The sequence below is a fragment of the Castor canadensis genome, chromosome 10 (assembly GCF_047511655.1).
Source record: "Castor canadensis chromosome 10, mCasCan1.hap1v2, whole genome shotgun sequence".
Lineage (NCBI taxonomy): Eukaryota > Metazoa > Chordata > Mammalia > Rodentia > Castoridae > Castor > Castor canadensis.
This window is the reverse complement of record NC_133395.1, coordinates 120600295-120616111: the sequence shown is the minus strand read 5'-3', so window position 1 is coordinate 120616111 and position 15817 is coordinate 120600295. Positions and strand designations below refer to the sequence as shown.

Below are 15817 nucleotides of genomic sequence, written 5' to 3'. Positions count from 1 at the left end.
TAAGCATGAGATGCAGATTCTCCTGTAAGAGAATCTGCAGATTTCAGAATGGTTGAATCCAAGCCAGTTTATTGGCTAAGAGAAAACTTTCTACTTTTTAAATATTAGTCTTTCCCTAATGAAATTAATTTATAATTTTCAATAACATCATAACATTACCGAATGTTCACGAACTCAGTTCTGTGATGAATGCAACAGAAGCTAGGGGCCAGTTCCTTTTTGAACTGGATGAAAACACAACCCTGTCAACTCAAGAGAAGCTACCCCCCCCAAAAAAAAAACTAGATTGTTGCAACTTACTATTAAGATTTCAATTATAGCCACCAGTGCCACAAACTACCACCACCTTATATAATAATCCACTTCCAACACCTTTCTAATAATACCACCCTCCCTTCTGCATAATGGCCCAGGAATGTCTGCCTTTTTCTTTTCAACCTTTTCCCTGGCCAACTTGAAACAAACAGACCTTTGAATGTACACTTTCAAAATTACCATTCCAAAACCTGTTAGACAGACAGACCTGTAATAAAAAACGATGCTATAGCATTAAATATGTAGTGGCCGTTCTAGAGAACAAATGTAACAACAATCGAGATTAAGCTTCTATTACATCTCTCCACTTCAGGTAGCCTGAACACAGTCTAGAGAGTGATATAAGATAGTACATAAATTATGCTGTCTTTAAAGAATGTGTGTACAGAATGTCACTAAATTTGAAGTGAGCTGTCATAGACTTCATATTAGCTTCATGAGCAAATTTGAAGCTGGAGCACTGCTTTTTTTCCAACTATAATGATGGTGATAATAACAATAAAATGGCTTTATGGTTTGCTTACCACTAATTATATGGCACTTAACATTTGCATGAAACTTTTCTTTAAAATTGGTAACTACTCAGAATTTCTTATCCACTAGTTCTAATGGCCACAAAACTAACCTGCTGCTTCCACTGAATTTTAACACACATTCTTGTACTTCAGAAAATGTAGGCCGTTTAATCACTCCTGCCAAAAAGCTTGAAGATACAATACGTCTTGCTGAACTGCTCATTGAAGTTCTTCAACAAAACGAGGAGCACCACGCAGAGGTGAGCAGGCTCGGTGGGAAATGTCACTGAGTGTCCCTTAGCTGAAGTGACTGAGCTGACTCTACTAACCTGGTTGTGAATAAGATGCCTTTAACACCCGTTTTCTTTTAACTGGGCTTACAAAGAGAATGAAAGTGGAACTTTTGGAAGGAGAAGTCTTTGGAAGGTTGTTTGAAACCACCAAAGAGTGGTTGAGTGTTATACATTTCAGCCTAAGTTTTCAGCTGTTTCTAGCAACACACAGGAGGTAAGTAAATCTTGATTCAAGCCACATCTGGTTACCATCATCCAGAGCACACAAAATCTTTTTTGGGGTCTTTTGTGATTGTTTTTGTTGCCACCACTGTTGTTTGGATTACTTCTTTGGTGTGTGGATGACAAGCCATGTTTTTGAATTTATCTCTGTATTAGAGTCTTCATTTTTTTTAAAGATTACCTGGGATGCTGAATGCAGTGACAGAGCAAATTATTCTGTGTTGTTCAACTTGTCAATTCTCTAACATACACCCAAACAAATCCAGCTCCCTTAAAAAGAAAAAAAACACTATTAAAATGATGATTTTGATAATTACAAACCAAGGGATTTCAAAACCAACTAAATCCCAAACCTATAAGGACTTAAAACAACCCAACCCAAGGAAAGATCGTGGTGGTTAAACTGTTAAACCATTTCAAAATTGAACTTTAAAATCATATCTCTTAAAATAACTTTTTTGAAAGTTGTATTCCTCTCCATTCAGACTTATAGGAAAAGAGTAGCAAAAAGACCTTCTGTAAATGTAATTTCTAAAGTACTTAAAATCATCACCCCACCCCTGACTAAGTGAAAGTTGACAGAATAAATACTATATAATACACCATAAATCCAATCATCCCAACTAATGCCTGATTGCATATTTAAATTTCCTCCCTGTTTCTCTACTGTTCCATTCAATCTTGGCTGATCGTGGCAGGGGAAAGAGGTATGTGATTAAACCGAATGAACCAGCCACCTGCTGTCATACTCTGTGCATGCCCTTCCGATACCATGTCTTCTAATGGGACTTTTCCTGGTGCTCCTGCTTTCTAACACTGACCCAAGGAATGTAACAGCAACTTCCAGTGGACTGCTTGTGACATGGGTGGCCCTCCACGGCAGGGTAAATGTGGGGTGATTCTTTTGCGCGTGCATGAAGCGATTGATATACTTATAACGACTGCAGTTACATCCTGACACACGCCTCCTACCTGCCTTGGTTCTGTCCCGAGCCTGTTGTAGTTTCCTATGTCCGTCTGTACTTACCTTTATCACAGCAGATGAGTACCAAGCTTAGTAACCAATAGCTCGTTGGAGTGATACTAATCTTCCTCTATGACTGTCTGTATGTGAGTCATATATACAGTATTTATATATAGAGAGAGTGCTGAAGTCCCTGACTTCCCTACAGACCATCTGAGACTGGGGTGAAGACCCTTTTGCAGTTATCACTAACTTACCTGACAATTATGCACAGTCATGAATGACAGAGTCAAGTCAACACTCTCCAACTGTACAAACCTAGGACTCACTTCCAGACACATGAAATTAAGCTGGGCTAGAATTTTTCTCTATTATATGTGATGTTCTTTTGAGACTGGGGACATTTGGGGTACAAGTGATACTAATTGAATTCTTTCTGGGTGTCTTCATAATCATCTTCAGAAGCTTGGCACAGAGGAGCCTCTGGCCTGCCTTCCTCAGATTTGAGTAGTAGTGGTTGAGGTTTGACCAAACCCACACATTTTTGAAGACATGGATATAGAGAAAATGATATTTCCCAGTCACAGTTGTACATTTAAGTGCATGACAGAGGAACGAAAGTGATAGATATACTTTATTTACAATCAAGTTATTGTGTTGAGAAAGGGTGTGTATTTTCCTAAGTCACTCAAAAGATGCAACAAAAAGTTTATTTTCCAAAGAAGCTGTCTTTCACCTTTCCAAAAAGCACTTTTTCACTAAGTGCCAAGCTTCCTCCTTAATTTGCCAAATCATGATCATCACAAAATATTTTAATCTTACAGATATGTTCAGCAATCATTTAGGGTCAATAAATATGATAGACTTAAGTTCAATTCTGTTCTCATTACTCTTAAATACTCTTCTCATTACCACCTTTTGCTGAAGTTGTCAGCAGAGTGAGCTGACAAGTTCAGCATACTTTGGAGGCCCACAAACCAAATTTTCTTTTAGGTAGATATACAGAATTATTTCTCAAATTAGTAATTTCACTCCATAATAAACTCTTAATCAAAAGCTATCCATTTGAGCATCTTCTGCCTGCTGAGCACTGAAGCAAGTACCTTGGTACTCTGTGAGGCAACCTTGGCCTTCAAGCCATAGAATGCAGAGTGGCAGGAGCTTTGGTTCTTTGCCACAGAAACTTAGATTTAAATTCCAGATTTGCCACCTCCTGATTTAGTGAACTCAACCTAGTTACTTAACCTCTCTTATTCTGTAAATTGCAGATAATAGTTAGATGATCATTGTTAGGATGGGAGGCCATGTTAAACAAAGCTAATATGGTGCCTGGCACATAGTCCACATGTGATGAAGTTTGGCTGTTGTGGTATGAGAGAAAAAAAAATCCCCAAGGAAATAAAGTATATGAATATCTAATCTGATTACTAAAAGATGAACCTATGTGGGAAAGCACCAATGAATGAGAACAGACGGAATGTTTGGGAAGGAGAATGGATTGGTTCCCAGGTAGAGTGGTCCTGAAGGCACTGCTACCCCTTCTTAGCTTCCACACACTGATTGCAATCATATGTATGGCTCTTAGAACTCTCCTCAGGCTCCATTGACTGGAGTCTTTAGGGAGGTGCTGAGCACTGGTCACTTTTAAAAGCTGGCTAGGTAATCCAAGTGGATAGTCCAGGTCAGAATGACTAGGGTACAATGGAAAAGATCAATTTGCCCTGGCAAACTACATATTGGCTTTTTCCTTCCAAAAAGAATGAAGAAATTTTGTTTTGTACTGCCCAGTATTCACTACCATGTTCTCTGGGTGCCCACTAAACTCTAAAACCTCATTAAATCCTAAGCATGGGTCTTGATTATATGGCCATGCCATTTGGTGGTACCACACAAAAGTGACAAGTAGTACTTGCCTCCCCCTCCTCAAAAAAAAAATCCCTAATAACCTTTAAGCCATTTTTAATTCCAACATAAAGTAGTTAAATGTCTCTAAGAGAAAAAAAATTCTCAACAGCTAATAAAACATCCTATATTATACACACATACAGTATGTTATAGCAATTAACACATTTACCTCTTATGTACAGCTTAATTCAGTTTTCAGAGCCTAATCTATTCTCACACACATGAATTATGACTTCGTGTATTGTTACTTCCCCTTCCCAATCTCTCTCTATGTATACGTATGTATATGTATATATGTATTGCGGTGCACAGAGAGGTACATATATACATGTTAGTTTGTGTGCAAAATATACAGTGTGTTCAGTGTGGTGAGCTGTACCTCTAAAAAGCATACAGCTTTGTCTCTGAATAATGAAAAGCACTGGGTAAGTATTTAGAAACCAATGTATTGTTCCTTATTATCTTTGGAAAAGGGTTAGTGAGATTTTAGGTACCCACACACATTATGAGTTAACTCCTGTGCAAAAACAGCATTCACCTAGAAGTATAACATAAACAAATATATATATCTTAATCTTTGTCCATCCCAGTCACACAGACACTGTTCACTTAAATGGAATTATACTTTGACATTTAGGTTATTCCTGCTCTTGCTTAAGAATCTTTTTCTCCTTCTCAGAGAGTCATGTTTGATTACAAGTTTCTGAAAAGAATTACCTTGAATGTACAGAAGTAACTCTGGTTTTTATCTCTTCAAGTTGCAAATTTAAGTTCTCTTAGTTCACTCTGATCCTAAATTCTTCCACCAGATTTCATAGTGATAATTCAGTGTTCTTTGCAGGACTACCAATCTATATGATTATTATTGCAAGGACTGTAAATACTTGCTCAATAATGTATGAAATTACATGGAACTAAGTTTTCTATAAATGGTTGATGTGGTGGTTCTTATGGTCTCTGGTTTGCAACTTTTGAGTAAAAAAGCTCATAAGAACTATATATAAAGTCAAGTTAAGAAAATTTTAATTTAAAGCATTTATGGTTGGTTTTTGGCTTGGTTTGGTTTGGGTTTTTTGGTTCGTTTGGTTTTTTTCTTTATCATCCTAGAGCAGAATTGTGTCTGGGAAGGTAACACAGTCTTCCCAGTACCTGTTGGGCTGAAGATGTAAAGTTGATCAACTAACAAAAGAATAAGCGCTAGCCAACACTTGGTGTATTCTTGTAAATTTTATAAATACCCTGGATCAGGATTGATGCGACTCAGCCCTCTATGTAGGTTAGGGTAGGGATGGGACTCTAGCAAGTTCCAGTGTTTAGATGGCCTCTGCCTAAAAGGCAGGGGCTGGAAAGGCTCTAGAGGTGGGATGGAGGATGACTTCATCTGCTGGGTTCGACCAGCTAATCAGTGGAACAAGTCACAAACTCCAGGGCTCTCATCCCAGGTGGTAAAGCTACAATAAAACCTCATCGGTTCAGACCCAAACACTTGGAATCTGAAATAACTCAACTACACATGTGACTCTTCATTTTTCTGAAGTAAAATCTTTAACATGATCACAACTCTCTCTGGAAATTCTAAAGGGTCTTCTTACACATTAGGGGCAACTAGTACCTTTTTTTTTTTCCATCCTGGAATCTGTGACATTAAATCTTCCATCTTTTTAACTTCAGTTTATAAGTTAGCTTATCTACAGTTATCTATAAGTTTGAAAAAAACTTACGCATTTATGATACATTTGTATGATAGATAATGTAGACCTCATGAATAGTATTGACTTTGGTGCCCAATTACAGACTGCATTCAAAAGCAGTTAGCTTATTTCTTTGTAGAAAGCTTTTTTTTAACTGATACACTAGCATTTCTCCTCTCCCATTACTCTGAATCAGTGAGGTTTTACTGTAAATTAAAATGGAAACAGCAGGTGTCTATTTCCAGCCAAGCTGACCTTACAGAATGATCCATGACTTGATTTTTTCCATTTAATTTGCAAACCAGCCACATGTTGATAAAGGAGAAGTAAGTAAAGTGAAATCTCATGAAGGAGAGGCAGACCTCTATTCTGCCTCCTAGTGGCTGTTAGAATATCCCTCCAATAACTAATAGATCACAGAAGAGCTTGGCCATTAAACAAACCCCTTCATTTATGGAATTATTTCCATAGTCATCTTTCATGTTTCCAAATGCCTTCCCATCTTTTTTTGGTGAATGCTCCAGAAAGTGTTTCCAGTGTAAATACTTTATGGCATTGGGTGGGGAGGTGGGGAATAAGAAGAGGCTGGCACTTTGTTTTTGTTTTTCTGCTCTCTTTGAAATCGGCAAAACAGGGCCTGTTAACACCGCCACTCATTCTGCATGCTCCCTGCCAGAACTGATTAGTCAACATGCATGCATGCCTTTGAATTGCATTCACATCTGGCCCAGTCTGATGTGAACCTCACCCCGAGACCCTGCACAATGATTTCCAAGGGCCCACGTGCATGCAAATGAGTTACTTCACTGATATTTTTTGGTTTTCAATGTACATATGTGTCCAACCCCCAGAAAAGTAAGTCCTGACTTTACTCCAGGTTTCCTAGCCTAAGCCTGATCTTTCTTCCAGACCAGATGCAAAACCAAAGGCTCCCTGCTGAAAGAGATTTCCACTCAAAAGTTCTGTGACAATTGCAATAACGGTTTCCTTTGACTTAGTATGAAATAGGAGTAGCATTTCCAATGTGTAGGGAAACATGAGTCCCTGAGTTTGTATGAGACCATAGACAATTAAGCACCAGACATATAGATGTAAGTGAATAATAATTGCAAATTTTCAAGCTAGACCAGCAGAAAACCCATAAACACAGTGAAGAAACTCCCCAATTCTAATACCTTAGAGCAAGAACTAGTCAACAATGGTGATTTAGAGCATGACTCAAACCTACTGAGTTATTGTAAATTGAACAGAAGTTCCACATCTGTCATTCCTACAGCTGCATCCTCTGACCTCCAGGTCAGGAAAAAGGCTCCCTAGGGCAGGCCTGGAATCACGAAGAGCACTGCCTTGGACACTAAGAGGCCCATTTGTACCCAAAATACTGTTCTCTTTACAATAAAATGACCAAACCCTGCTGGATGCACACTCAGTCTTGAACAGTGAGGGCTGGAGTGCATGCCTTGGGTATGAAGGAGACGCTCATCACCTCTTTGTCTATTGTTTTTCTGCCAAATTTCAAAGGCCTTTGCATGGTGGTCAGACTTAATGGTGGAGCACGCGGAGACGTTCCTGTCACTCTTTGCAGTGGACATGGATGCAGCGTTAGAAGTGCAACCCCCAGATACATGGGACAGTTTCCCACTATTTCAGCTGCTGAATGACTTTCTCCGTACCGACTGTATGTATCATCTTTGACTATTTGACTTTCCCTACTAGCATACAGATAAGCAGGTTGCTAAGATATCTTTATCTTACCTAGAGTGCGGTTTGGACATCACTCATCATAGTTTTATTACACACATACACACACCTTACAGCTGATGGGCACTGCCTTTCTTCCAGAAAGTGTCCTGTTTAGGGAAGCCTCTCTTTGCAGAAGAACCCAAGAACTATGGGAGAGAAGGTGTCCATTCCTTGTGTTTTATTTGCTCTCAAATTAATTAGCTTAACCTCTTCACATTTTGCGGTTTTTGTCAAAAGATGCTTTCTAGATGAGAAACAGCTTCTGGTGAATGACACTGGAAGCATTTCAGAGTATCTAACCGCAACACTGAGCATAAAATAGACCTTTCCGGGGAGAGTGATGGAGGGGAGGAGAAAAATAATGTTCTTCCTTCCTGGTGACTTAGTGGGAGGAAGAGAAGGGAGAAAACATTAAAAATGGCGCAACTGGTTGTTTTTTAAAGAAGCATGCTTGTCGTCTTTTTAGAAGAGTGACACAAATGGGTAAAGTGTTTTTTCAATTCCATTTCCCTTCCAAACAGATTTAAGCATGAGCTTTAATGCTGTTCAAGTTCCTTCTCTATCTCTCTCTCCCTCTCTCTCTTTTCTTTCAAAGCAAGGTATTAAATATAGAAGATAATAGTCTCTGTGTGTACCTTGGTCTTTGATAAATAAACTGTGGATTCTTACCAGTCTTTTGCTTATCTGTTCTAGATAATTTATGCAATGGGAAATTTCACAAACACCTGCAGGACCTGTTTGCCCCACTTGTTGTTCGATATGTGGATCTGATGGAGTCCTCAATTGCACAATCCATTCACAGGGGCTTTGAGCGGGAGTCATGGGAACCAGTCAAGTAAGGAAACCTCTTTTGATACCATCAGAGTTTGGGTACAAATGGCTGGACAGTTATTCAGGAATGGATTAATGGTGTCATATGACTTTCATTGTTAGTTTGAACAGAGAGTAAACACCATGCATATTTCCTATTGGGGTGCTCATAGCTTCCTTGCCTGAGTGGGGTAAGGAAGGAAATATTAAGAAATGTTTTATGAAATGAAACTTTTGTTTTATTGTACAAGATAAGAGAGGAATAAGGGATAGTAACCTGGCTGTGATATTTTTTTTACTGTGTATCTTACTCAACTGGTGACATTCTGAAGAATTAGTGTTTCCCAAAGTGTGTTCCATAGGGAATCTTAGGGGGGGTTCCACAGTTTTTCTATAAAATGCTAGATAGTAAATATTTATGTTTATGAGTCAATAATCTGTTAAAAATACTTAACTTTGCTATTATAGCCTGAAAATCATGATAGAGAGTACATAAACAAATGAGTGTGGCTGTGCTCCAGTAAAACTTTATTTACAAAACAGGGTCATAGTTTGCCATTCTCTGATCTAGACCTTTGAGACAAAAGACTCTATAGCCAAGTATATTTAGGAAACACTACATACCCCTCTCCTCCACCCATGCCCTATTCCTGGAGAACCGCAAAGCATACTGGCATATTTGGAAACTCTGGGAAACAGAGATTCTGGAAACATAGTGATACAGAATTTTGCTTAACTTTGCTTTTTCACCCAGTTTCCTAAATGTATCTGACCACAGTATGCATTTTTAAAAATGGGTTCTCTGTTCTGCAGGACAAACCACAGGAAATTCTGTGTGTTGTGAGTTTGTTAATTTCCCCAACATCTAGGCAAATCTCAGGTCTTATTGAAAGTGTTTGGCAGACTCAGTGCAACATCCATTCCCCAGGAAGGAAAAGGGCTGTGTCTGAAAGCTGCAGGAGTTATGTCTGAGACTCCTCTGTCTAGAAAACTAGAGACTCCTAGATGGAAAGAGTTATGTGGTATGCTTTGAAAACCTCGAGGAAAGCCCAATATTGGTTTTGGCCTGTTAGATTCTGTGGGTTTTTTTTTCTTTAAAAAATCATTTTGTTATTTCTGGTCCTTTATATCTTTAGAATGTAATAGCAAAATGGGGGTATGTACCAGGAACTTCAAATACTCAAGAGACTTTCCTTGATTTGGAATCCTTGATTTATACACTATTTTTCAGCAACTTTCTGAATTAAGACACTGCCCTCTAAACATTATGCTGTACATGACTGTGACAATATAGCCTTGTCTTCCCCCTTATATCTCTGAGCTATGAGAGAAATTTTTTTTAACTTGCCCAATTGAGAACAGTGTATTAGTCTATTGCTCTTCATTAGCAGGTACCAAGAAATTTCCATTTTAGCTTGTTATTCTTAAGTTTTTAATATTCTTTTAATGTGGTCCTGTTCACTTTCAACTCAAGCATAAAACTATGTCCCTTGATGGTAAGGCATTAATGAGGGGCTCTTATTTTTTTAATTGCTCACTATTCTCAGGATAGTTATGCTTTAGAGAATAGCTATGTAAAGGAAAAGGTTTAAATGAGTAATATTCACATTTTGAAAACAGCAATGAACCAGAAATAGTAATTACTGGTGTGGGTTTAAATGTGGAAGAGGAGGGAATGATTGGTACCCTTCACTATTTCTTAAAAAGCCTTGGATTTGGGGTCTCATCCTCTATTTAATAGCCAGAAGGCAAAGGTTTGAGCTTCTATAAACTTCTTTTCTCGTCTACAAAGCTGATTTTTTAAAAAGTTCCTACCCAGGGTCTGAGAAGTGTCATGAAGCTCTGTGATAATGTCGCTAAAGTCATTTTATAATCTGTTAGATTCTTCAGAAGCCAACCATATGACTGTTATTCCTTTGGAAGCATTAAATATTCTTAGTACTATCAGAATAAAGATAGAAACAAAATCGTTTTCACAATTGGAAGTCTTAGCCTGAGAATGTCTTGTTGGGGATTTTTTTTTTTTAACTGATGAAAAGAAATTGGACTTGTGGATCCATAATTTTAAAAATCTGAAACTTTGTAAAGGAGTAACAGTTGTGAATAATCACCTGGGAATAATGTAGATGTGTGTGTGTGTTTAAGTAATTTTTTTGCTGTCTAAAACCGTGCTGTTGGTTAACGAACATGGTTGTGGTTTGTTCAATTCATGCTAAACAGTATGTACCTCTCACAGTATGTGAAGATATTTGAATGCGCCAACTAAAATATAAGCTAAGTTAAAATTCTTTTAAACCAGACATATTTTATTAGCTGATTTATAAACAGAATGTAAACGCCATGGACAGCTTTGAAGAATGGTATAGAATGGAGTGTAAAAAGTAGCTTGGGGATCTGTGTTGAGAGGTATGCACCTCTCCTACCAAATGAGAACAAAGTATGAACTTACATCTGACTACTTGTGAAAGAGTTGGTAAAGAGGCAAAGATTCCCCTTTCTTCTTGGATTTTTGTCCAAGTAAAGAATGATCTTTTTGAATTCTTTTCATAAAGCTCAAATCTCACTCCAAAATAAGAAAGTGACTTGGGTAAATTAAGTTTTAAGTTTTACTCTAATTTTTGCCACATGATCTTCAACACACTCACTCTCTCTCTCTCTCTCTCTCTCTCTCTCTTTCTTTCTCACACACACACACACACATATACGCACACACTCTCAAACAATTGCTATTCTCAAATAGTTCTGTTCTCCCACTCTTGAAAAGTAATGGTTGTAGGCACCTGATTATAGGCAAAATGAGAAATGCATTGCAGAGCTTACTTCAAAATAACTGGTGTTCAAAACATTAAAGTAAAACAGCACTCTGATAAGAAAATGCTACCAATGTGTTGAGTTTGCTAAAAACAGAATTAAACCATTATTTATACTTTAGATTTCCTTATTTCAAAATATGGCCATGTAAAAGAAAATAAAGATATAATTATTTGGGCTCAATTCAGTTGAGGTAATTTGATAGAAAGGGTAAAATGGCTAAATCCTTGGCTATCTTCCCCTTGAAAGACAGCCATCTGTCTTTGTGAGGAGAGAAAATAAGGGCTACATTTGTTTCCATTAAGCCAAATAGAGTCATGGTTGAAATCCCCATGCATTTGTAGAAAATGTCACTGTATAGCTTCTAACCATGGCTGAAGACAATCTTTCAAAGGCAGAGCAGGTTGTAACTGAAAGCTAGAGCCCATAGTACTCTCATGGGTATCCATCACGATGTGTCATAGGGTCACCACCCATAGTTGGGCAGTTGTTTGCAACCCTCCTGGCAGCCCTTAATATGAGTTTTGGCTTCCAACAAGCAGGTGGACAACATTTCCATTAGCTCTTTAGTACTGGCTCCTTGTTACTAAGTCATGGTGGCCTTCAAGGGGATGATAACCTAGAAAGCATCCAATCCAAAGTCTTGCCAGGTCTAGTGCCTCCCATCCACCCACCTCAATGCCCTTTTTCTGATGAATGGTCACTTGGTCTCTACTTGAACTCCTTCAGGCGCAGGGAGTCCTTGGCTTCATGGTTGCCAATTTCAGATTAAATTGTCTGAGAAGGATAAACTGAATACTGCTTCTTGATATGTGCACACTGTAAAATCTGGGTTCCTCATTTCTAAAATGCACTTTCTTCCTCTGTGCCTGAGATGTGCATATAAGAAGTACTTTTAATACTTTTCCAGATGGCCAAAGATGTCAATAACTTAATAATTATCAGGCCAGGCTTTAGCAATATGTCGGTAGCCTCATGTCAAACATTTTGGACTCAGAACTCTACCAGTGACTTAATGGATGACCTTGGGCCACCAAAGTTACTAAATTCAGATCCATCCTCAATTGACCTTCCTGAGACTCAATAGCCTCCTTTATAAAATAAGAACTTTGGATAATCAAAGCTTTTCCAACATTATCATTCCTACAAATGAGACTCTACATCCATACATATTTACATACTTGATCAGCACTTACTCCCTAGCACCTCACACAGAACGGGGCTTGGGACAAACCTGTGCTCAGCAAATATTCATTGATTGATTGACATTTACTAAGTAGCCTATACAGACTGAAGATTGTAAGGATACAATTGAGATAGCTATAGGGATGGGAAAGAGGAAAAGCTATATTCCTCCTGATTGGGGGTTTAAACCTATTCGGTCTGAATGACATACACATAAGAAGAATGACTTTAAATATTTACCAAAGAGCACATATATAAATCACACAAGGAAGCGTTGTGACAATGTAGAACAAAAGAGAGTAAATTGTCACTGAAAGATCGTGAAGGAAATAGCTTGGAGAGTAATATTTCAAAAGGAGCAGGGTTGCCAGGAAAGAACATGAGCAGAAGTAGAAATGTGGAGAGGAACAGAGTATGCAAAGGAAAATGTGAGCCTTTGATTTGGGCCATCATTGGGCTTTTAAGAAGGAGGCAAGCCTCAGATATTTGAAAAATTCTAAAACCCCATGAAGTTTTGAACTTTATTCTATAGATGATGCATTGTCAGTGGAGGCTTTTTAGCCCCCAAGCTGATGAAAATTGGTAGTGGAGGGCGGTAAAAACATCTTACTCTTTCAATATATAAAACATAGATCTACATACAATGTGTAAATAAATTAACATTATATCTGTGGTATTAAATATCCATGGAGAAGGAAGCTGGGTGGAGAGTAATGAGTAGAAGTGTGAAACTATCACTCTAGAATCTAGGAAGATATCAAAGAGTGCCTATGCCCTAAAGTAAGGGTTAAACCTAAGAATAAATACCAAGTGAACAAACTGTAGTATCCAGAGCATAAAGAGAAAACAAAATATAGCACATATTCATGCAACAGATGATTCACAGAGTAGAACTTGTTCTGTATCTAAAATCTGCCCCCATCCAGAAATTTAAAGCAGGAGTCTTTGAGAGATGACATAACCATATCTCTTCTGCATGGAAACATAGTCTTAGTTAAAATTAATTCCAAGAAATGGCTCCACATCCAGTCATTGCCATCAGTAGGAATGATGAGATGCTTATACACGTATAACTTTATCCACATGAGACAAAGTAGGTGAGAATTGTTTTAATCCAGTTCTCTAGAGATGGGAGCTAAATGAATGCTCTCCTTTTTCAGCAGAGACCCCCAGATGAATGAAAAAGTCTAATTTTTAATGTGTATCAGTTGGTAGGATTGCAATTCACACTTCTTGTACTATCCAGAGACATACAATTACAGTTCTCACAGAGAAGCTGACTAACTTGTTCTTGGGTAGTCACTAAGGGCCCGCTTTAAAATGATAATTCATTGATGCCAAAGCAGCTCTAGGAGCCTGATGATCAGAGCCTAGTGCTACTAGAAAATTCCTCCTTTTCACATGTATATTAGGCAAACGTTATGCTAGGAATTTGCCTCTTTGATTATTAATGATTTTAATATCCAAACAAAATATTAGTAACGTTAGAAATACACTATATTCTTTTTCTAAAAGCAGAAATATCAAGCGTGTTTCACTGTTTTTAAACTAGACCATTATGATATGTCCCATGAAGGAAATGTTCCTGTATGAATTCAGGGTAGTATTCTAGTCAAAATGTCATACTTAAAAGCTACAATATGTTTTGATTAATAAGTATTTTTTATTTTGTGTGCAAGATAAAGCTTGCTTCTAATTTGTGTACCCATCATCCACTAATGTGTTTAAATTGAGTTGCTTTTGCATGCGTTTATATGTTATTCATCCCTAGCTACTTTTAATTTGCTCAGAATTGACATTTTAACTTTCCAGGGTACCATCGCTAAGATCTTCTAATTCCTTGATCATTATTCAGTGTGTGTATCATTTAAGGATCACATTTGCTTATATAGGCTTACACATGTCTCAGTGGAAATCGCCAACGGATTTGTAACATTGCAGTGTTTAAGACTGAGAACCACCAGGGACTGAATTCAAAGGCAAATTCCCCAGATAAAAAGAGACACATGAAAGGAAAAGTTCCATTTTTCCTTCTAATAATCATTTTTTTCTTTAATAGTCAAATTTAGCTCACCTTCTCTTGACTATTCCCACAAAAGCACCCACTAACCCTAAATAGTGATGCATAATTGGCTTTCCCAAGATGCGAAATATTAAAGATAAATCTGTGAGGCACCTGTTTTCCTTAAAGAAGAGGCTATACCTTGGCAATTTCACATTCTGTGTGTTTCAGTTTATAAACCAGAGCTACATTGCCACTGTGAAAGAATGCCTTTTTTCTAGAGAGAGACAGGCATCCATGCTATTGACAAGGTCCAGAGTTTGTGCCTTCACAAGGGGCCCAACCCATGATGCAAGCCCAGAGGCAGCTCCAGCCCTCCAGGAGTCCTGCTAGCCAAACACAGCATGCCCTGGGCAGAGCTGCTTTGGCAAAACTTGCTCTTCCCCTACAAGATCCAAAAAGAGAACCTCAACTCCGTTGCCAAAGTGCTGTCAACTCCACTTAAACAGGAAGGCTCCTCTCAGATGCAGAGCTAGGCTGGGCCCTACTGTGCCAGTGACTTTGGCTGCATGGAACACCCTTCAAATGCCACTGCAAGACATGCAGTGCCAGCATTTGAAGCAGTGTGTGACACAGACCCTCCAAAGAGATATGGTTGATTTGACGTAGGTTTTTTTCTTAATTTTCTCTCAAAAATATCCATTCCCTCTTCCATCTCATCAGCTGATTGAACTTTGTTCAAAAACATAAATTAATAAAAAGTAATATTGTTAATGTTTTATTCATTTTTAATTAATCATTACTTTTTGTAGGAAAATACATAGCTTGGTTAATTTTCACACATTTGAACACTCCTGAAGCAATCACCCATACCAAGAAACCAAGCATCCTCAGCACCCCGTCAGGCTCTGTTCCTGGCTGTGTCCCACTTCCAAGGGCAACTACCATGATGTGGAGACACATTTTAAGTCTACTTTTGGTCCAAGAGTTTTATGTAAGAGTGTTTTATTTTGTTTTTTTCCCTGAATTTGGGGTATCTGCTGTCTGTATACATTCCTCCATTTTAATTGGTTATAGTTTGAGAAAGTGTCCATTTTCTTCAAATGTTCTATTAAAGTTGATCTTTTCTTCATAGGAATTTTTTATCTTTGCCATAAATTCTGACACTCCTTGCATATTCTCCTGTCTTTAGAAGTAACAGTTGCAAAGCATTCAATTCCTGTATGTCACCATTATATGTACATTCAAGTGGGTGAGCTTCTCTTTCCATCTTGTATCTAATGTCTGGCTTGAGAAATGTGCATCTATTAACAATAACTTATAAATAAAACTAAGAAAGTAAAAACGTCTGCCATTTCTAT

General features: G+C 38.0%; 1 protein-coding gene across 12 annotated transcripts in view; it reads left to right on the top strand.

Moving 5' to 3' along the window:
• Cadps (calcium dependent secretion activator) overlaps window positions 1-15817 on the top strand; it is a 450183-nt gene that overhangs the window by 350791 nt on the left and 83575 nt on the right. For 7 of the 12 annotated variants that reach the window (XM_020172817.2, XM_074044112.1, XM_074044114.1 and 4 more), the window contains 3 exons: window positions 984-1090; window positions 7427-7583; window positions 8342-8483. In XM_020172817.2, the coding sequence (XP_020028406.1) occupies window positions 984-1090; window positions 7427-7583; window positions 8342-8483 (406 nt within the window). Of the gene's footprint in view, window positions 1-983; window positions 1091-6210; window positions 6232-7426; window positions 7584-8341; window positions 8484-15817 lie in introns of all 12 variants that reach the window. The other 5 variants (XM_074044111.1, XM_074044105.1, XM_074044104.1 and 2 more) reach the window with 1 other exon arrangement.